The 24698-nt window shown below is 33.9% G+C and overlaps 1 protein-coding gene across 4 annotated transcripts in view; it reads right to left on the reverse strand.

The window, feature by feature from the left end:
• Positions 1–24698, reverse strand: part of PRKN (parkin RBR E3 ubiquitin protein ligase) — a 1990036-nt gene that overhangs the window by 1027778 nt on the left and 937560 nt on the right. For all 4 annotated transcript variants that reach the window (XM_007484868.2, XM_056814364.1, XM_016429709.2 and 1 more), the window contains one exon: positions 2218–2301. In XM_007484868.2, the coding sequence (XP_007484930.1) occupies positions 2218–2301 (84 nt within the window). The remainder of the gene's footprint in view (positions 1–2217; positions 2302–24698) is intronic.

A 24698-nucleotide genomic window follows, 5' to 3' on the forward strand; every position in this document is an offset into this window, starting at 1 on the left:
ATTTGTTCAAGGAAAAGTTAAGTAGGAGAATGAATTTAATACCTCTTTCTTTTGTATTTGAACAACACTAGTTATTTGTGAATTCCTACTTTTAAGTACTTAAATTCTCTTTTATATTTTACAACTCAAGTAAAGAAGGAAGACTCCAACTGGGCTCTGGTGATGGCACAGATTAATCTCAGGGAAATAAGCATTGCTGGAAAGAGATATATAACAATAATTATATTCATGCCTAAAATTTTCTTCTGATCTACAGTTACTAGATAGGGAAATGATATTTATTAAAAACTATTCGAAGCATATTTTGAAATTTGTGGGCAACACACAAATCATTATGCTTTCCTGGATTTCTCTGCTACCTGGGTATAACGATGTTTGCATTTTTAAAAAATCCCTTCATGGCTTCCAATTTTATATATGATTGAATTATAATTTTACTATAAATTTTTGCTTTCTTATTATCTCCTGTGGCAATTCAGCAGACTTCAGGGAGTACTCAAGTCTAATGTCTTAAGTCCAAATATTATACCTGTTGCTAGTGACTGATACTGTGTTTTAGAGAGACTATTAACTGCCAGCTGGTTGTGACAGTTTGTGAACTAACAATGACATTTGTATTGGCATCAGAGCAGTATCTCTATTTCAGCACTACTGACATCTCTGCTGCCAAAACAGAGGAAATGCATGCTATCATATTGTTATGGCCTCAAGCTATTCTGGGTAAAAAATAAAATAAAATATCACAAAACATAAACAACACAATAAAACACTAACTACAATGCTTGCTGCCTGTTCTGATAAACTTATGGACCAAATTATTCTGAAATTATTTTTAGAATTCAAAAACTTTTCAAGAAATAACTTTTTTAAGGTGATGAAGATGCAGAATAAAATATAATTCTGGATATGGTCCAACAGGAAAAATTGCTTTTCCTGATGACAAATATTTGTTATGAAGATTTCATCCTTCTTTTTTCTTTTGTTAAAATGGGGGATAAAAAAGGAAGAAGGAAATGGAATAAACATTTATATGTTATCAACTACATGTCAAGAGTTCTGCTAAATGTTTTTTATAAGTATTATATCATTTGACCCTCACAATAACCCTGTAAGGTAAGTGCTATTAATTATCCTATTTTATAGTTGAGGAAACTGAGGCAGATAGAAGTAAATTAATTTGCTCAGAGTCAAATGGTTATTAAGTGTTTGGGGGTAGCTTTGGACTCAGGCATTCCAAGCATCGTTTTCTATCCATTGAACCAAGGGATGTACAACAGTAAAAGAAAATAAAGGATTTCTCCTTGAAAAAAAAGTTTTAATATACTTAATATACTTAACAAGGAAGATAGGATTAGAGACTGAACCTATGGTTTCCCTACTTTGATAATTTCCAGGTAAAGGAACATCATTAATAACACAGGTTAACAACATTTCTGCAATTGCCAGTCTTAGAGATAAGCCTAGAACACTGAGAAGTTGATTGACTTTTCCAGGTCCAACTAGCCAGTTCTTATATGAGTCAGAGCTTGAACCTGTCTTTGTGACTTCCATACCAGCTCCTATCCACTGGACAACACAATTCTCACACTAATCAATGCTATATACGTACAGAAGTAAGCAAAATGCAGACAGCATGGACTTGTATTTAAGATATTCAATAATTCATAACACACTTTGTAAAATAAAAAAAAATTCTTCATTAGGAAACTGGCCAGGAAAAGATAGTAACAGATAAGAAACAGCAATTTTCTGGGTTAAATAGAATATAAATGTAAAATATTATGGATCATGACAAAGAGATTAACATTGAACATTCTTTCCCCTTCATCCCTCATTCTTAGCAGCTGGGCTGCTAACCTCTTATTCATTCCATTAATATCACTTTGTGAAGAGTTCTTAGTTATTAAAGGAATCAACACTCAAACTTGAACAATTTCTTGGAAAAGTGATACAAGCACATCAAAGGGAACTCTATACTAAAATGCTATGTCAACAGGAATAGAAGGATCATTTATGTAAGTAAAGAACTTTTGGTGATGGATATTATATGGGACTCAAATAAATTATAAGTCCTATCAACCCCTTTGTTAGCAGAAATATATAATCACAATGAACTTTAACCCTTGCATTGGATTTTGGATCTTAGATATACATTTCACAAATTGATAGCATCATTCTTTTCTCAAAAAAAGCACTGAATTTTGGCCAGGTACTTACTGCTCCAGTTCCATTGCAGTCTGGGAAATGGCAAACGCCACTTATTTTGTTTGAAATTAGGACATCATCCCAGCATGATGGACCCTGGTAGAGAGAGAAACAAAACATTTAATAATCTAATGGTTATGTAGTTTATTCTCTACTGAAGTTTGTTTAAATCTCCTTCTCTGGTTTATGAAATGACAATAAAATACTATTATTGTGGAAGAGAATAAATATTTTACTCATTTACATTATATACTCTTGATCTGGCTTTACTCTGTGGCAAAAAGGCTTTCAGATCTGACTTTTTAAATTGTGAGTGGTGGATGGTTAGTGACAGAGGTGAAATCCCAATTTGTTTGAAGTTAAAAATGATTTCTTCATTTTCATAGTAGAAATATCCTCAAAATGTATTTGAAATCATATTTCTCTTCTTACATTTTCATAGCTAAGGATTGTCTAAAGAATTATAAGACTAAAGCTTATCCTTCTTCAAAATTGAGCAATTACTAAGGGTAACACAGATTCTTGAGAAGGTTCTAAACAATTATATTTCAAGTATAATTACATTTCAAGTTCATTGAAACCATTTTCTCTATAATATTAATCTTCAAAAGTGACTAAGAGTTGATGGAAAAACAGTTTCTGGGTCAAGACCAACTTAGGTTTGAGTTCTAATAATGATATATATTGACCTTAGTTACCATGGGCAAATAATGACTTCACCAGACTCAGGCAACAGTCTAAAAATATACTTTGCAGAATGGTCACTGATCTTCAGTTTACCAGGAGCTTCTTATAATGATTAAATCACAACTCTAGATAAAAGCAAATCAAAAACAACTATATACACATGTAAAGATATGCACATATACACACATAAATAAAAATACTCATATTTGGGATTCTGGATCTGATTCAATCATTGTAAGATGATAGGAAGATAGATAGATAGATAGATAGATAGATAGATAGATAGATAGATAAATAGATAGATAGATAATTTACAGTCATATTCTCCCCAAATTACAGAGTCAAAATCTAACCTATAAACAGGAAGTATAAACAAAATAACAGCAAATTAATTCATCGGTAATGAAGTTATCCTGTGTTCTATGATAGTATTTTTATTTTCTATAACATTCTGAAGTTAATGAAAGACTCTACACCTCCAAAAAGATGTACATCAGTTGGGGAATGGCTGATTAAGGTATAGTATGTGATTGTAATAGAATGATATTTTGCCATAATAAAGGACCAACAAGATGATCATTAAAAAAACCCTGGAAATACATAAAATAAGTGATACAAAGTAAAGTTAGCAGAACCAGACCAACATTGTACACAGATACAACAAAACTGTAAGATAATCAACTGTAAATGACCTAAATATTAACAACAGGGCAAAGATCCAGACAATTACAAAAATCGTTATCTACTGCCACAGAAAGAATTGGAAGTCTGAATACAAAATCAAGCATACCATTCTTCACTTTATTTCCTCCATGAAATTTTCTCTGGTGTAAGCAATATGTATCTTGTTCACAACAAAACAAACTTGGAAATATATAGTATGATAATATATGTACAATCTACATTATATTATCTGCTTTCTCGGGGAGAAGGAGGGGGGTTAGAAGAGAGACTATGTTTTGCAAAATGTTAGAAAATGATTATTAAAAATGTATTTACATATAATCTTAAAAATAAATAAATAATAAGAGGGGAAAGATTCTACAACTCAGTCCATTTCTAAAGCCCAAAGGAACATTGAATATCTCTAATTATAGGAGTAATAATGATGAATTCACTTATTATAGTACTATTAATCCTTCTGTTGGTATAGTTTTTTGTTGAAAGATATGCTACCTCAAAGTCATGAGTGTCTTGAAGCAAGTTAAAATATCATTAATTCTTACAAAAACTTAAGATATTTATGAAAGGAATGTTTAATTTCCTTTATAACAGATGAATAAGCAGAGCTCTCATTGAAATTTCCAGTACTGTTTTCCATGTTGTGGTCCTTTCTTTAGCGATTTGGATGTGTTATTTCCTATGTTCACACTTCATCAAACAGGCAAGGATTGTTAACTGTAAATTATGTGTCCTGGAAAATGAAGACTTATTGTAATTAATTATTATGCACATGACTAGCTTATCAGTCATAGTTACTGCTGGGGTGTTTTTGCAGCCAAGTGTACCAGAAAGAGAAAGGTCAATGAATTCTACAAGGAGAGAGACAAGAGACAGAGAGAGAAAGAGAGACAGAGACAGTGAGAGACTGACATATCATGATGAATTAAAAAGAGTACTAGTCTTGGGGACCAACAGCCTGAGGTCAAATTTCAGCTCTACCATTTTTTACTAATGAGAATTTATCTAAGTCATGGAACCTCTCTCAGCCTTCTCTGACACATGAGGGGATTGGTTTAGATTAGGGCTGTCAAAATCAAGTAGACATGGGGCCATTATACCATATAAAAGGATCCCTACTGGGTACATATTGACTTAATTTTAAAATGTAGTATTATCAAACTGTATTTTTATTTATCTTATTAAATATTTACCAATTCTAGTTTTAAACTTTTTGATTATAATTTTCTTTTTATGGTTACATGTAGGTAGAATTTTTAATAATTGTTTTCTAATGTTTTGCAATCCGTATTGTCTCATTCCTTCCACCCCTCCCAGGGAGTAGGGAGGTTATAAGTGTGCTATCATGCAATACATATTTCCATGTTCATCATGTTGTAAAAGAAGCCACATGTCAGCTATACAAGAAAAATACACAAGATGGAAATAAAAGTGAAAAATGAGATGTTTCAATCTGCATTCAGACTCAATCAGCTCCTTCTATGACTGTGGATGTCCTTTTTCATCATAAATCTCTTGGAGTTGTCTCGGATCCTTTGATTACTGAAGTGAAGTCATTCACGCTTGATTATTGCTCATTATTGCTGTCACAATGTACAACATTCTCCTGGTTCTTCCAACTTCTCTTTGCATCACTTCATAAATTTTAATCTGATTTGGGCCATATTCAGGTGTTTTGTGGGCTACATGAGGTCTGTGGATCACATCTTTGACATCTATGGCTTAATTAATTCTATAAAGGCCCTTTAAGAAAGAAGTTGCTGATACTATCATCCTAAAATACATTTGATTTGTCCCTTTTATTAATACATAATCACACAATTGTTTCACATTTTAAAGTGTTTCCAATGAAAATTTTATACTATCATGTGCATATAGGAATTTCAAAAAATCTCTTGAACACTACATTTTAGAAAACATTTTTTAAATCAAATTTGAGGGATGCTAAAGAAGCTATGAATTGAAATTTAAAATAGAAAAAAATCAAAAGAAGTATATCTGCATAGCATGTTTCAAAATCAAGATAACTATAAGGAAGAGCCTTCAAAATCTCTTTTTAAATGCTATAGATTATCACATAACAGGGTTTGCAACTGAGCAGTCACACTGGCCTCTTTTGAAGGTTACATACTTGTTCTTGAGATAACAAAGCAAACTCTCATTGAGACTGAGGCTCTAATGAGATGGAAGAAACTCCAACACTGTGGGACATAAAAGAATGAAGAAAAGATTGCTTCTGTTCCTTTTTGAAGTGACCTCTTTTTGGGGAAACAGCTAGAACCTTCATTCCATTAGACTTTCAGCCAGGGGAAAGGGGGGGTTTTCTCCCCCTCTTTTCTCTTCTCTCATCAGTCATAGTGGTTTAATGAGAACAGGTATTATTATTATTTTTGGGATGAATCTGAGTCTGGACTTCTTGTCCCTAGCTATTTCTATCTGGTATTCCTTTCCCTGAAGTAATACTGAAGAATGTACATATACAGTCCTGTGGGTAATATCCTTAGGTATAAAAGTTAGGAGTTTCTGAGCTGGGTCCTGGTTCCCCAGCAGCAGGTAATTTCCATAACAGCTTCTCAGAGGAGAAGCTACTTGGAGAATTCGGTACCTGGAAAGGCTAAGAAAGCCTAAATCTTGTCTCAGATGGTAGGAATATCTGGACCTTATTAAGTCTGTAGGAAGGTAGGTAGGTGAGAGATGAAAATGTCTGTGTAGTAGTACTACAATGTGTCCTCACCTTTGGGGAGGGTATACTAGGATGTGGATTATTGTTTCATGCTTTAAATATTCCTTATCACACACTTATGAGTCTTGTGTTTTAAGCATTTCATTTGTGGTAAATAAAATAAACAGTGGTTTTTGTTGCTCATTTAAGTTTGTACAATGAGTACTTCCCATTCACTGGACAGAATTTTTAAATTTTGGTTTTTTGCAGGGATTTTTCATGATCAGTAAAATATTTTTTTTACAAAAATTTTCAATTCAAAAAATTTTTTACAAAATCAGTAAATAAACATTTATTAAATGCCTACTATATGTTAAGAACTAGAGATACAAAAGGAGGCAAAAGGCAGACCCTGCCCTCAATTAGTTCATAATTTAATACAATAAATACCACATTTTAAGTTACAGATATGTTCAAATAAGTGATACTGGATAGAGGAAACAACTAAAAGGAGTAATGGATTAGAATTAAGAGGTATAGAGAAAAGCTTCCTATCAAAGACAGGATTTTGGGGAGGACTTAAAGGAAGCCTGGGAGGGTAGTATTTGGGCAGAGGAAGGAGAGCATTCCAGTCAAGGTAGAAAGTCGGTGAAATTGCCCAGAGGAGATGGAGTGTCATGTTCATGGAATGGGAAGGAGATCAGTGGCACAAGATTGAAGAATCCAGAGCAGGGAGCAAGGTGTGAGAAAACTGAAAGCTGTTGGGGTCAAGTAAGTTTTGAAAGGCTTTAAATCCATGGAACTCTGGGGTGAAAATAATGAGACAGAGCAACACTGGAGAATAATCTGACTCCCCTTAAAGGGTCAGGATATCCTAGGGCTCAGAATCCCCATTTAATGGGTGCTTCTTTCATCCTTCATGCTCTCTGTAATGGCAGCTTAAAATGAAAAATTGAGTGCCCTTTTTTGTTAGGATGAGGTTTATGTTTACTATCATATAACATTAGGTTATACCCAAGGCAATCATTGATACTAATACTATGCCACCTAAAATAAATATATGATGAAAAAAATCTCATTCACTCTTCAACAGGAAAATTTATTTCCACCATGCTATAGACAGAGGCATTATTAGTTAAGTTCAAATAAGTTACGTAAGTAGCTATTCCACTCTCTCAAAGGAGAGATACTTAAGTTGTCAGCTAGAGAGAGAGTGACTCCCCTGTGAAATCAGAGAGGGGCTTGTAACAGAGGCCAATTAACCAAAATCAATGATGGATCAAAGAGTCTTGAATCTTTTCGAAGGTTACAAACTACCCATTTATTTAATAAACTTTGGTCTATCACCATACCCTATTTCCACCCCATTTAATACTCTCAAGGGAGTATGAAATAAAATATAATTTAAACATATCTAATATGCCTGTTAATATTTATATAATTGATATCACTTGTTTATATGGGTATGTGATTTGGGGTTTTAGATTTAAAAGATTACTCTATTATAAAAAATGAATGATATGGAAATAGGTTCTGAGTGATAATACATGGTTAACCCAGTGGAATTGCTTGTCAGCTCCAGGAATGAAGAAGGGAGGGGAAGAATCTGAATCGTGTAACCATGGAAAATATTTTTTTAAAATTAAATTAAATTAAAAATATACAATTGAAATCAGGAAATGAAAAAGGACTCAACTTGGGGGTAAATATTAATATCAAAGGGCAGTAAAAATAATAGAGGAAATATCAGGCTGGTTTTATGCTTTATGTGTTCAAAGTTTTCAAAACTAAAATTTAAGCCAGTGGTTCTGTATCTTCATAGGCCAACTTAAGTGGAAAATTGAAGTAGTTATCTGGATAATTCACATCAAAAGAACACTTTTTACAAGCTTCAGAATGTTAAGGCACAAGATCACTTCCCCCTTTGAATAAGACAAGTAATTATCTTAATCTTCACAGCACATGGGATAGAGGCTTTTTCCCTCTTAAAAAACAGTTTCTCTTATCTTTCACAAGTACTTCTGCAAATTTTTAATGGGTATACTCTTAGAGCAAGACATAATTATATAGTAATCTTGTGTAAGTAGCACTTTTATCGATTATGTCATTTATTTCTGATCATTTTTTATTTAAGATTTTTTTTGAAGCTTAGAATGAACATATAAATAGGAGTAATGACTAGTACTGCCATTTCATTAAGAAAGGGAGCTCCAAGTGGACAACCTCATCTACCTGCTTGGAGTGTTAGAGAAAAGAGTAGAACATTTCAGGAGTTCAGTGGCTTCCTCAGGGCCATACAGTCAATGTGTTTTAGAGGTGGACCATATGAATCATATGCATAAATTATATGCATAAAATATAAAAATGTATAAAACATATATAAAACATGTAAATATTCAAAATACATGTATAAAATAGGCAAAATACATATATAAAGCATGTAACATATATTTATATTAATACTATTTATTTTATATTGTTATATAATTATTTAATATTTCTAATTATAAGAATTAATTAGCTATTAATTAGTTAATTAGATTAATTAAAGAATAAGTTCTGCTTAGAAGAGGGATTTCCAGGTTAGGGAAAGAGTTTTAAAGGTTACCTTAAGAAAGAGAATTTATATTATATATATATATATATATTTAAAGGTTACCTTAAGAAAGAGAATTTATATAATATAATTCAGGGGGTTCCTTAAGAAGAATTCCAAGAAACTCCTAGGAAAGGACCGTTGGAAAATGAATCACTCACTAGAGCTTACTTCCTGGGCGTAGGTGTCTAGGGAGTTGGCTCTTATCAATATTTGTAAGTTTCGGTGGTATCTAGCTTTTAGTAGTAGTAGTAATAGAAAAACATCTTTGCATCTGAGATTTTGAGAGCATTCAACTGAGTGGCTGAGGCTGTTCCCTGGGATACCACAGGAGGCAGCAGAGAGCAGCATCTGTGTAACCTCTCAGGGGTTGAATCTCTGAGGCTGGGTAGACAGAGAGTTGAAAAATAAATGTATATAATAGTATAAGGATAGATAAATAGATAGATTTGTAGATAGACAGTAAGAGTAGTATAAGGAGATCTGTTTCAGGCAAGAAGAAATCCCTTGCAGTACAGTTGGGTTTTAGACTACATTTAGAAATCTTAGTTTTAGAGTAATATATCTCCTATCAGTTTCTATGTCCTCATCCTGTCCCTGATACTCCTCATAGTTATTAATAAATAGGTTTTGTAGTAATCTATCTCTAGCCAGTTTCACCTACCTCCAGAACCCCCTAGGCCCTAACAGCTTTAGTGGAATCTATGCCACTTAATTGATACAAACTGAAAATTAACTGGCCATAATCAATATAAAGATCAAATATAATCATAACAGTGTAAAATATATAAATATTAAATATATAAAGACAAAGATAGGTATCCATTTGGCTTAAAGGTAATAATTGTTAATGTGAGTTTTGACCTTGGTTGATCTGCTAATAGACCAAACACCATCCTCTCTGGCATTCAATTTTTACAAATGAAAAAGTGAGTAAAAGCAACAGCAACAAGAGCAGAGTAATAGTAACAAAAAAATAAACATTTGTGTAGTATCATGAGGTGTACAAAGCACTTTGTAAATATTACCTCATTTTGCCCTAATAGTAACACCTAAGAGTATTATTTATACAGGAATTGTGTTATTATATTGGGATTGTTATTTCTATTTTAAAGATGGGGAAACTGAGGCAGAGGTTAAGAGACTAGCCCAAGGCTACACAGCTAATAAGTGTCCAGGGAAGAATTTGAACTTTAGTGACTTAGAAATCTTGTTTTACCTCTAAATGTCAATTATTCTCATCCAATTCCTTGAGAAACCCCATAGGTATAGGTCAGAAATATCCTATTCTGGGAAGCAGTATGGCAGAGTAGAAAGAGCATTGCCTCTGGAGTCCTGAGTTCCAATCTCTAAGCTTATTGTCTATCTGACCTTAGGCAAGTCACCTTAACTCTTTTTCTTTTAGTTTCCTTATCTGCAAAAAGAGGTCTCTTCTTGCTCAAATTATATAATTTGTTGCCATTTGTACTGTTCACACTGTATCCATATTTTCCAAGATCATTCTCATCATTTTCCACTTTTCTTGAGTTGCCAGTTCTGTGCAAGAAGCAAATAAATAATGGATTTATTTGTTAGAATACTAGGTCTGAACCCTGCTTTGAGTCCATGTAGTTAGGTACAAGACTTTGGTAAAGGCATTTAACTTGAACTCTAGTTTCTTCATCTGAAAAAATAATAGAGAAATACCTGCACTACTTTTGCTATTTTGAGGAAATGACTTTTTATAACCCTTAAAAATAATATGAAGGCAATTTATTTTTACTATTTCAGATATAGAGTTCAAATCATTACTCTGCTGCTTAATTATTTTATGACTTTAGATTAGTCAATTCCCTCTCTTGGCTTTGGGATTCTCATCTTTGAAATATGGAAAACAATATTTTCACTAGTTGCCTTTTAAAAGAGTTACTATCAGGCTCATACATGATGCATACAAAATATTTTTTAATTTAAATTACAAAGCTTAGAACACTGGAACAAATCCTCTTATGTTCTTCTGTATGTTTTCATTTTATGTAATGGTTATTGTATCTTTGTAGGTCTGAGTTTGTACAGCAGCTCCTCAGAAGACTGGCTGCTTCCCCTTTGGGTCCTTTCCCCACAATTGAGATATGATGACAAAATTTCAATTAATCAAGTGTTTATTAAGACTTTACTAAATGGAAGACACTGTGCTAGATTTTAGCAATAAAATGAAAAGGAAAAGAAATAGACTGCCTTCAAGGAACTTAAACATTGAGAATAGAGGGATGGATCCTTGGTGGTAATGGAAGATTAGCTTAACAGACACCATTAACTGGTAAAGAATCCTAAGATCTGGAGACTGGGATTGACTTCTTAAGTGTTCTATTTTTTAACTAAAGAATCATATCTAATTCAGAAAGATGTATTTAGTTAGTAGAAGTTAAAGTTAGAAGGGATGACCAGATATGGTATAACTCAACCTGTGAACTACAGATATCTAGATCCCTGAGGTCAACTGATTTAGAGTTGCTCATGTCTTTGCCTTAAAGAATTTTAGCCAGCCAATGATTTGCCGTCCATGACTGTAAAGAAGTTTCTCAATGGATTTTTATTCCATTCCTCCTAAGGAAATAATGAAGTGATACTATTTCTCTTAACATTCTTTTTGTTGTTATTCAATTGTGTTTTAAGTTATTCAACTCTTTGAGACTCCTTTTGGATTTTCTTGTCAAAAATACTGAGTGGTTTGCCATCTCCTTCTCCAGTTCATTTTACAGATGAAGAAACTAAGACAAAGAAGGTTAAGTGTCTTGCCCTGGATCATATAGCTAGGAAGTGACTGAGGCCAGATTTGAACTCAGGGAAGATGAGTCTTCCTGACTCCAGACCTGGCTCTTTATCTACTGTGCCACCTAGATATCCAACTTCTTTAAGAAAATAAAAATATGAAACCATTCCCTGTTTTTCATTCTGCACAATCTAGAAATGTAGTCAGTTAGTTTAAAAAAGCAGTTATTAAATTCCTATTATATGACAGACATTATGCTAAGGCAAAACCAGTTTCTGTTCTCAAGGGATGTTCATCTTAATGGGAGAGTATTATATGCAAATAACAATGCAGTCATTCCAAGTCTGAAAGGGAAATAACCTTAACACCTCATCATCTCTCTTACTTGCATCTTACATCCTGTCATTTAACTGAGTAGGAGAGATCAACTGATCAACCTTCCTCTATACAGTATTGCAAATAGTCTCTGTTACAGGATGCAGCTTGCCTAATAAATGAAAGTTCTGCCAATTCTGTTAGGCTTCTTTGTTTCCAGTTTATTTTTCTTCTTCTTAAACAAACTGAAGCAGAAAGAGAAAAGTCGCCATGAGGAGTGTATCTCTTCACAAACACATGGCAGTCTTTTTCCTCCAAATGATGAGGTTTCTCTCCACATGAACACCTCTCAATTTTCTTTCTGGAGAAACTTCCTTCCTGCTACCTTCTGACTAATCAATATCTCTTTAATGAACAATGTTCAAGTTTGCTCATTAACTACTTTCCTTAACAGCCCTACTTTCTAACTCAGAAGCCTCTATTCAATTTAGCAGGTATTTACTGACTGTGATACGATATTTAAGCCCTGCACCCAGATAAGGTACAAATTGTCTGAAAGAGTTTGGAATTTAGAAACTATCTTTCCTAGCACTGAACTCTTGAAATATTTAAAGATAATGGATTTCTTTTATTCATTTATTTTCCACTTTTTTCTTTCCTTCCTTCCTTCCTTCCTTCCTTCCTTCCTTCCTTCCTTCCTTCCTTCCTTCCTTCCTTCCTTCCTTCCTTCCTTCCTGATCTCCCTCCCTCTCTACTTCCCTTCTTCCTTCCACCCTTATCTTCCATCTTAGAATACTGTATATTGGTTCTAAGGCAGAAATACAGTAAGTACCAGGCAATGGAGGTTAAGTAACTTGTTCAGGATCACAAAGTTCAGGATCACAAAGACACTAGGAAGTGTCTGAGACCAAGTTTGAACCCAGGACCTCCTGTTTCTACATCTGGCTTTCTATCCACTAGGTACAATTTATAATAATCTTTTTTCCGAATTTTACAATCCATGTTTTTTTTCCCTTCGCTAAGATAGCAGGTAATATATTATAGATTGTACATTTGTTATTAGATGATACATATGTTCATATTCATCATGTTGTGAAAGAAGATACATATCACTTAAAATTCTAGAGAAAAATTTATGAAAGAGAATGAATTTCCTTTTTATAAAAATAGAAAAATGTGGTTTTACCACTGGCCACGTATTTGTTACCTTAACTATTATAATACTCATTTTCTAGACTCATGAGGTGACAGTGGTCTATGCCATAGACATTAAGTTGATATCTAGGGCAACTTTATCAATGAACACGTATTTATTAAGTGACCACTAGGATCTCGACACCATGCTAAGAACTTTTACATAAGAAGTAAATGAAAGAGTTGATATTCAAACCTCTGACTCTATTCATTATCAGGGATTATGCTTTACCAACCCACATTCTCAATTTACCTAATCAAACAAGCATTTGTAATTGTTAATATGTGCAGGACACTATGCTAGACAATGGAGGTAGAATGAGAAAATTTAAAAAATGATAAAATAAAAATAAAAAATCTCTACTAGGAAATCAGGAAAGAAGATGTCAGGAAAAGCTTCTTAACTGTTATCTCTGCCCAAAATGGAATGCTTCCTGAAGTAATGAGTAATCCTGCCAAAGATGAACTTTCTAAAAGAATACTAACTTATCAGGAATATCAACTCCCTTCAAATTCAAAAAGGGCCTTTTAAATTTCCAATCTACTATCATAACCTAACTTCTGGCCATGGTCACCAAGTGAACAACTGCATAATCTGAGAAATTTAAAGTTAAAAGGGCCTTACAGATGATCTAGTCCAGTGATGGACCTTGGACCTCTAGACCTCTAGACCTTGGACCACAAGAACCCTTAGGATCAATTGAGTTAGGACTGCTACTTCTTTAAGAGGAATAAATAATATGTTGTTTTTAGAAAGAGTTCTAGATTTAGAAATAAATCCTTGACTCTGGATTCCTGGGTTTCTATTTCTCTACTTGATATGGACAAATGAATTAACTTCCCTAGGCCTTGGTTTCTCCATTTGTTCTACAATTACATGTTTATAATAAGTGTTATCATTTTTTTCTTTACTTAAAAAGATACTTATTGTAGACAGAAATTTAGGCTACTTCAAATGCTTGGGCATGATGTTGTAAGAGGAATAAAACATAAATTGAAATTCATATATTTTATCTTTTTATGTTTTATTAATCATAGAACTATAATTAGGTTGGAATATCCCACCACCACCAATTTTATGTTGAAATACCTTCTCATACCACTATACCCCAGCAAATAAGGTTAGTAACAATTGATGTAGTACTACCTATTTATTTTACAGATGAAGAAACTGAGATCCAAAGAATGAATTCATTTGTCAAAATTCACACAGTAAAGTAGCAGAATAGGAGGCTGAAGTAAGATTTTGGTTCTAAATCTAGAGCTCTTTACACTCTAGCATATTCGTTATTTGGGGGTGAGTAATTTCTAGGCAGATTTAGGCCTAGAAACCTAAGAACCCAAGTGAAATGGAAGACTTGCTAAAAAAGAACAGTGTTGATTGGCCAATATGAAAGAAAAGGAAAATAATAAATGTGGGGGGGGGGATGTGTCAAAATTTGGACACTAATGCATTGCTGGTGGAGCTGTGAATTGATTCAACCATTCTGGAGGGAAACTATGCCCAAAGGCATAGTTTTTTTTTTTTTTAAAGAAAAGACTGCATGTCCTTTGATCCAGTAGTACCACTTCTGGGTTTTGTAAAAATATTATTATTTTAAATTGCAAAGTTTAAATTCCTTTTGAGAAGAATTTTAGGTTAAGAAACAGGCTACCTCTCTGAATCCAGAAACTGAACTGTTTGGAGAAGACACCATGGAGATGCCTCCAGACCACAAGCTGCAGGAAAAGATCAAGAATGAACTTTGGGTGTGGTTGATTGAACATTTATTTGTATGTATACTTTCATGCCAAAGGAGACTGCCCCCTAACTCTTTTTTTGTCAATGCGTCTAGCAATTATTGGTTTTGTTCTTTTCCCCTCTTATGCTCAAATTATTGTAATCTTTAAGTTGATTATGTTTTTATGATCCTTTTGGGGAAACTGTTTTCCCAATAATGATCAAAGGAGGGGAATTTTAAAATGGAGATTTGAACCCCAGACTTCAATCCCCAGAAGTCCTTGGTACTTCCCAGAATTCCCTGTAATCTCATCTGAGTCCCCACCCCGACAAGAACAGAATTTAGATTTAAGCTGGCTGCAACACCTACTTCGGCCGATCTCTTCTTCCGCTTCTAAGGACACGCATCTCTCTACCTGGCATGCAAGAGGGAAGTGGCTGTGAATGGGCTATTCAGCCCTAGGCACGCACTTTTCTTATTTTGTATTTTCTTATTTCCTTGATTTCTAATAATCTTAATAAACTTCATAAAATATAATACCTTTGTTACAAGAGACTAAATTTAACTTTTAAAGTTTGTACCCCAAAGAGATAATAAGGAAAACTATGTGTACAAAAATATTCATTGCTTCACTCTTTATAGTGGCAAAAAACTGGAAAATGACAGGGTATCCCTCACTTGGGGAATGGCTGAACAAATTGTGGTATCTGTTGGTGATGGAATACTATTGTGCTGAAAGGAATGATGAACTGGAGGAATTCCATGGAGACTGAAACATCCAGGAATTGATGCAGAGTGAGAGGAGCAGAACCAGGAGAACATTGTACATAGAGACGGATACACTGTGGCACAATCAAACATAATGGCCTTCTCTATTAGCAGCAATACAATGACCCAGGCCAATCCAGAGGAACTTATGAGAAAGAATGCTATCCACATTCAGAGAAAAAACTGTGGGACTAGAAATGCAGAAGAAAAAAAATGGTTAATCATATGGTTTGATGGGGATATGATTGGGGATGTTGACTTCAAATGATTACTCTATTGCAAATATTAATAATATGGAAATAGGTTTTGAACAATGATACATGTAAAACCCAGTGGAATTGCTCATCAGCTCAGAGAGGGGGAGAGAAGAGGGGAGGGGAAAAAATGAATCATGTAACATTGAAAAATGTTCTAAATTAATTAATTAACTTAAAAAATTAAAAATGGTATGATAAAAATAAAATAAAAAGAACAGTGTTAATGGAGGAAAGTGTTAAAAATATTAGATTTAGAATTAGATTTGTTTTGGAAAGCATTTTGGAATTATTCTAAGAAAGGATCTAAAACATCTAGTATCTTAACCCAGAGATTTGATAGTTAAGCATAGAATTTGACCAGAGAAAGATATGCTGAACCGTTTTAAACAAAACATTAAAATAATTGAATAGATTTGAGATAACACTGATTTAGGAGTTCCCTCTAGCAGTGCCAATTAGAATTTAGCTATGTCTACTCATCTTGTATAACTCTTGTTTATGTCTTCCTATAAGGTATTATGATCGGTTTACCCAACATGATGAACACCTTCCTTCTTTTCTCCTAACATTTCCAAAGTACAGGTAGAGACCTATTATTGTCAGTCTATAATCTTTTGCTCTTGCTACAGGATCAGGATATCTCCTATTTCTGTCATAAACTTACATTTTGCATTTATAAATGCTACCCATTTTTAGTTCTAGAAAGGAAATAGTGTTCCATCTTTTATTGACATTTAGCAACACAGGTGAAATGATAGTATTGAAAAGAAGGTACTTTGCTTTAATGAAAAGCAATGTAAAAAAAAAACTTTCAAAAAATTGTGCAGTTTAACAGAAATATTCCAGATGATAATCCTCTTCATTTTTAACACTAGTTTCAATTCATTATTCATCTATTCTTTACATTCTGTCTCAGATACACAAGAAATGTTGGATAATTTTTATAGGGTAGCCATCCAAATAGATGTTACAATCTTTTCAATATATATTCTTCTTCTACATAGCCTTTTGAGGTTAGACTAATATGCCAAAATTCTTTTGAATGTTCAAAGATCTCTTCCTAAAGGATCTTCACTGTCCTGTGGACCAGCATAAGGTAAGACACAAAAAAGAGTAAAGTATCAAATTTAAATTATTGTGCTAAAGTCAGAGAAGAATTTGGATCTAGTCTCTTCCACAAAATGACTATGTAAAAATACTTTGTATGATTGGACATGTAGAATCTATAGCAGATTGTTTACTCTCTCAGAGTGGAGGGAGACAAAGAGGGAATAAGAAAGGGAAGGGAGAGAATTTACAACTCAAATTAAAAAAAAATGAATATTTGGAAATTGTTTTAATATGTAAAAATAATAATTTGGATCTAGAAACAATCTCTATGTTACTCTCCATGAAAAGTATCTAGTCAAAACTATTTTCCCTTTTCAGGAACTTCTAAGAATCAAAGAGTTCAATTCAGTGCTCAAGTATGAATATCCATTCATGCCAAGAAAGTACTGATATTATCAAATGGTTCAGCATTAGAAACTGATAGGATTTTATCAGTTATAATGACATTAAAGGAGTAGAAGTAACAATTGTAACCTATGCACCATGAAACCTTTCCTTTTAGCTTCAAGTTCAAACTTTCCAAATGTATTGCCTACTCTATTAGAATGTGAGCTTCTTGATGGCATGGAGTGTCGTTTTACTATTCATGTCCCCTGTATTTAGCATTGTAACTTGTATGTAACAAGTGCTTAAACACTTTATTTGTACTTCCATCCATCCATCCATCCATCCATTTCTACATCCGTCCCTTTAAAGTGCCTGTTATTGTGATTTCCAATTTAGTTTTCTTGATATTTGACCCATATAATATATTTTATTTAACTCAGCAATCCACTTTAAATTCTTTATTAGAGTAAGTATAGAGAAAGACTAAAGTGAACAAAAATAAATAATGCTTACTCTTAAGTTGTTTCATTTATTTGGATCTTGATTTTCCTATATGTAAGATGAGTAGAGAAGATTTAGTACCCTCTGGGGTGCCTTCAAGATCAAATTATTATTTCTACCACCTACACTCTTGGGGAATGGCCAAAACTACATATAAAAATAGAAGAAGAAAAAGCACAAAGTCCCCAAGGCCCTATCTCTTCAAACTCTTTATTAGATCAATACGTAAGTTCTATTGTGAAATACTAAAACTAACCACTGGGCTTTGAATAATGATCTTGAATTGCCTATGCAGACTATGTGGGTTTATCTTCCATTATTACAGAATCTCAGAGAAAAGGAACCTCATAGGCAATCTAGTCCCAAATATGCACATGAATGCAAATTCTCACTATAACACACTGAGGATATTACCAGGAATCTATTTCCTTTTTAGGTATATTTTATGTTGAATCTATTAGAAAACTCTTTCTCAAATCAAGTAGTAATTTGATATTTTGCCACTTCTGCTCTCTAAGTAAAAACCAAATAAATATGTTCCAATGCAAAGCCCTTTAAATACTTGAAGCTATCATATCCCCACTAAATGTTACATGTTCTAGAATAAACATCTCTGATTACTCCATATATTACCCATACTAAATCCTATAATCATTCTAGTGGTTTTGCACTGGACTTTGGGTAGCACATTAAGATCTTTTCTAAAATGTGGTGCCCAAAACATAACACAATAATCCTGAGTTCTGAACAAGGCAGATTACATCAAGTCTACCACCTCCCTAATACTGAACATGAAGTCTCTATTAAGACTGCCTAAGATGGACTACTATTCAAAACTGTTAACTAATATTGACCTCACAGGACATTTTGACTCCTGTTTTTTCTTAGATGAACTGCTGTAAATGATGCATCCCCATATCATGTGCTTAATGAAGATGCTTTTTGAACCTAACTATAAGACTTTACATTCAAACAGTATAAACTCTCATGCCTCCTCAAAGAGTATACTTAACAAAAATTGACCTTTTTTTATGACTAAAGGTCATCATCATGAAAATTGTTCTGATATACTGTAAGGTAATAATGCCTTTAGGGCTATTAAGTTATATGGAGCTGTTTCTCCCTGTAGTAAATGACCACAAATTGTTCAGCTTTGGTAGTTCTTAAACCTGTTTTACTGTCTTCTTTCTCATTATTAGACTATGAATTATCAGGCAATTCTGATTTATAATAAAGGGAAATGGAGTCTACAAGCTGTAGACTAGTATACTTTACTTAAGGTTTTATTAAAAGAATGGATGAACATTTAGAAAAGAAATCAGTGATCCAAAAGCACCAATATGCTTTCACAAAAAAGGCTCTGACTTCAAGTAGTTTCTGTTTGTTTTGGTTTATTTATTGACAGAGTAGACTGGTAGATAAGATGAATACTGAAGATGATATTCTACTAGAAATCATCAAGTTATTATAAATAAAACATCTCTCAGGCTTGACTTTTGGACAAAGTGTAAGAATGTATGCTAGACAAGAGGATTTGAGGAGGGATTAAGAGGTTGAGAAAACCCACTGTAGAAAGTGGGATATTGGGTTGATAAGGGAAATATGATAAGATTGTTTAGTGGGGCCCTTGTGAGACTGTGAAGCATAAATTAGTGAACCCAATAAAGTAGTGAACCCAATTAGAATGATAGTGTGATTTTCTTTATTTTTGTTAAGCAGCATATGTATAAAGATGAAAGTAGAAGACAGTTGGAGTGATACAAGGCTCAGGCTTTGCAGGATACAGCTACAGAACTATAAAGTGACTAAGAATCCAAGAAAAGAGAACAGAGTAATATTGAACTGGTTCACAAAAGGGCTAAAATAAGAAAATTAGGAGAAAATGGAACAAGCAAGAGAGATGACCTTGGAGAGAATGAAGATATTGAAGAATTAAGAGGTCAGAGTATGGATGAAGAATACGGTTAATAAGGAAAGGGCAAAGGAGGAAGGAGAGGTGAAAAAGCCAATATAGTATGGTCAGATAAGGAAATTTTTGAGTTCTAAACATGAAGCTTCATTGGAGAGTGTTGGTAAGAATGAGATGATAACCACCTTTCATCATGGCTAAAGTGGGAAGCAGGAGTAAGTCACGAGAAGTGAAATGGGTTGAAGAACTAAGTCCCTACACTAAAAAAAAATATATATATATATATATGACCGTACACTAATTATAAAATTATAAAAGTACATAATTATAAGGGCTAGAGTTGAGAAGAAGAGAAAAATTATGAGTCAGGTATCAATTCATTGAGGAAGGGAAGTGACCTGAAAGTCTCTGTAGATAACAACAACCAGTTTGTTTTTTTTTAATTGAGTGGGAGATATGAACTGGATGAACCCTAAAGGAAAATAAGCAGTTGAATGACAAATGTGGGAGGAGAAAATGGAAATGGAAATGGGAAACAAGGAATAACTTCCTTACCTTTATTAGAAAGCCAAAAGAAATGAGTGAAGGTAGAGTCAGTATTGAAAAGAGTCAGTACTGGAAGCTGTGCCATCATTGGTGAGCCAGGTTTTTGTAAAAGCTAGTAGATGGAAGAAGTAGGAAAGGAAGAGATTTTAGATGATGGGAAGTCTATTGCTTATGGAATAAGAATTCCAGAGGGCACAGTAGAAGATAGAAATGGTATATGGTTGAAATTTGGGGGTGGGAAAGTTGAGACGGATGAGAATAAGGAGCTGGGTAGTGGTGGGGATTGGGAATGGGTTTTAGATAATGACCTTCAGGGGTTCAGAATCAATAAGATGTGCAGGATCTGGGCAGGTATGAGAATATTCATCATTGAGTGGAAGGGGACACTTTTTTTCTCATGGGAAGTTGGAGATCAAGCTGGATAAAAATGCAATATGAGATATAAGATTCAGATGGTCAAATGGGATGCTCCATTTCAATCTTCCCTACAAAGGCTAGAGACACAGCACAGCAGGAGATGGAATTTTTTTTCTCTCCACTGACTTTTCTCTTCATCTTTTCTCAAGGGACAATAGCAGAATTGAGAAGGAGAGGTGTCAAAGCATACTCTGTTCTTTTTTTGTACCAGAAGTTCTTCACATTGGGAGATCAGGCTGGCAACCTTGTGCTGGTACAAATGTAAGACACTCTGTCAGCCTTTAGTAGCTTTCTCCTAAAGGATAGGAACACTAAGAAATGGAAACTGCACAATAAGAGGAAGATCTTATTTTTATATCTGTCTTGGTGCCATATTTTAGGAAGGTCACAAAGAATATCCAGAAGATAGTTAAGGGCCTTGATATCATGCTATATTCTATTGCCAAATGAAGGTATATTCAGTTTGAAAATGAGAAGAATTATAGGGGCAGGATAGTTTTCTTGAAGGATTTATAGAATATATAGTAGTCATATTATAGTCATATAATAGAGGTTATATTTAGTCTATCTCAGAAAGCAAAATTAGGAACAGAGTAGAAATTAGAGGCTGATTTATAAAAGCCTTAGCAAATCTCTGAATAATTCAAAGGTAGGCATTGGAGGCCTGCCTTGTTCCTCCTAACAAGAGATCTTCAAGAAAATGATTACTTACCAACTAGGTAGCCCAAATGTAGAGTGCCAGGTCTGGAAACAGGAAGATTCAACTTCATGAATTCAAATATAACCTTAGACACTTACTAGCTTACTAGCTGTGTGACCCTTGGCAAGTCACTTAACCCTGTTTGCTTCATTTTCTTCATCTCTAAAATAAGCTAGAGAAGGAATCAGCAAACTACTTCATTATCCTTTCCAAGAAATCCTCAAATGGGGTCACAGAGAGTCAGTCAGACAAAACTGAAACAACTGAACAACACCTTCTAATGCAAGTTGGAATAACATACAAGATAACTTCCACTCTGATGTTTTTTTTTTCACCTCTTGCTATGTCTATCTATAGCATCCTCTCTTCTCCCTAACCATATATAATTGCCTGGTTATGATCTATTATGGATTAGAAAACTAGAGAAATAAACTTTATATAACGTGTTTTTAAATAAGAATAAATAGACCCTGAACAAGAGCTCTCCTGTGATTAAAATAGGTTTTCTGTATGACTTTGTGACATCTATTTTCAGTAATAATATGCTTTAAGGAAAGAAAAAAAAAACTTTCTTTCCTAATATATCTGAATTGGTAAAGTTATTTAGATATGTGACCTCAAGATAAGAGTGGTATTATTGTAAACAAAGCAGATAATGATTTTAAGTAAAAATGAATTCTACCTATCTACAATTCAAGATCCTCAGGTTGTTTTTTTATTTAAACAAAATGTGTAATTTCAGGAAATGAATATTTGAACATTGCCCTGGAGTTAGTCTTTTAAAGTTTTGAATAAAGAACTTCATGTTAAATTTCTTCAAATACTAAGAAGTGAAATCCTAAATGAAACAAGAGATTGCTTTTCCAGCAAAACTGACTGCCAATTAATACACTAAAGAATAAAAGCATGGGCTAATCATTCACAAATTGGATGACAATTTGAATGGGTTATTTAAATCCTCTGTGCCTCAATCATTCTTTTTTGAAAGAACGACTAGTAAAGTAAGAGAATAACTGTCAGCAAAGTTGCTGATGTAAAAGATTACAGCAAAGCCCAGTTCCTCAGAGAGACATCTAAAGAACAATGGAGAATACCAGAAAAAAAGGCATAAAAAACAAAAAGAAACACTAATGGAATCATCTAGCAAATCCTAGATGGTACCAGGAGAGAACCTGAAAACTGGGGATAATAAAACCTGGTCAGTGACAGGGTCCCAAGCCAGACAGATCTCCCAGTTAGGGCAGGTCAGAAAGTTAGTCTGAATCAGATATATGCCAAGAACCTGGTTGAGATCAGTTTATCTGCCCAGTTGGTGGTGGTCAGAAAGTCAAGAATTATGAAAGTGAGTAGGCATGGAATAACCTTTTGGTCCAGATCCTGTTGTTATAACAGGGTTTCAGAAAAAGGCAGGGTCAAGTGTCAAGCTGTGTCAAGCTGCTTATCAAAGTGGAACTACATACAATACAAGACAAAGGAGTATCCTCCAGCCTCCTCATCCAGAACTCTGGCTGAGCAATGATATCTGACCCACACCAGGTTTGGGATTAGCCTTGTTATGGGATTTTCCCATTATGGGGCAGCAATGAGAGATGAGATCTAGGTTAGTCAGTCAGTGAAATCAGTTAACACACATTTATTAATTGCTGTGTAAGCACTGGAAATAAAAGGAAAGACAAAATCATGGTCCTTCAGGGATCACAAATTGTAATGGGAAAGACAAAATGCAAACAACTACACACATACATTATATATATCTATATATATATGTATGTATGTATTACATATATTTATATACAGCACAAATGGGAGATTAGAAAAAGGCTCTAGCACCTGGGGGAGAGAGGTAGTTGATAGAAGTCTCTTACAGAAATGGGATTTGAGATGAGTTTTGAAGGATTCTTAGATTTCCAGCTTTCTACTGGAATTTCAAACTGGATGTTCAAACATCTCAAATTCACCGTATCCAATACTAAACTCATTATCTTTCCAACAAAACCCTTTTACCTACTCTTAGAGAACCACCACCTATCTAATTTTCCACGTTTGCTATAGTAGTATAATCTACAAAACTGTGTGTGTGTATGTGTGTGTGTGTGTGTGTGTGTGTATACAGTACACCTTTTAGAATGTCATTCCACCACCAGAATGTTAAGTACTTAAAGTTAGGGATTGCATTTTTGCCTTTCTTGTATCCCTGGTTCACATAGACCCTGGCATACATGAAGAATTTAATGAATGCTTATTGATCAACTTGGCTGACATCAATCTCCTTCCTGTCTAATCACATTTAACTCATTTGTTGCCAAAATTTGCTTTTTCTACCTTTACAACATCTTTCAGACCCATCTTCTTCCCATACTTCACAAACACTTTAATTCAGGAGTTTATCATGTAGAATCGTTTACTTCAAGATTTGGTTCAAACATTATATTACCTTTCTGCATGAAATCTTTCTTAATCTCCCAAGTTGTTGATGCTTTCTCCCAATAAATTATCATATTCATATTAGGAATTAATTCTGTATATACATACATTTTAATATAAGATTCTAATGAATAGGAACTATTTATTTTTTCTTATTTCTCAATGCCCAGCCCAGTTCCTAGCTCATAGCTGGCACTTAATAAATAACCTGTTCGTTCATTCATTTACTTCCTGGAAACTGGCTATATTAATTATTTTTTGTCTATACTGAACCAATCACTTTCTATCTTGCCTTCTATGTGCAACAACTGATCTTGTCTAGTCCTTATCAATGCTATCCTGTTTTGGATTATGATTCTCTATTTGCCTAGGAATTAAGAAGGCAGGTTTAAATCCTGCACCTAGCACTTATTAGCAAATGGCCAAAGGCAAATAACTAACCCTGAGATTTCATTCATAAAGGGAACTCTTTAATATGCCAGTACCTCAACTTACTCAATTCCAAAGATTGATTGATTCCTCCAATTCAAATACACAGACATATATACCCTTAATATTGCTGTAATCCAGAAGTGTTCTACCACCTTGTTCATGAACTTTGAAATTCTTTTCTGATAATATTTTATAATTTCATCTTTACCTATGCCTTATAATGTCTAATGCCATTTGATGTTAGGCATAATGAAAATATTTGCATTTCATTCTCAGTGTGACCTCCATTATTTCTATACCACATTTCTTTTTCCAGAACATAATTTCTGGATAAGCCACACTCTCCTACTTTCCCCCACAGCAAAGAATTCTATTCTGCCCTTCTAATTGCCATGTTGCCCTCTGCTGTCCTGCTCCAAATCTTGTCTCACCTCAACACTCCCACTGGCAGTTCCTAGTACATAACATTTCATGGACCTTTTCTGCCTTCGTCC

The sequence above is a fragment of the Monodelphis domestica genome, chromosome 2, assembly GCF_027887165.1.
Source record: "Monodelphis domestica isolate mMonDom1 chromosome 2, mMonDom1.pri, whole genome shotgun sequence".
NCBI lineage: Eukaryota > Metazoa > Chordata > Mammalia > Didelphimorphia > Didelphidae > Monodelphis > Monodelphis domestica.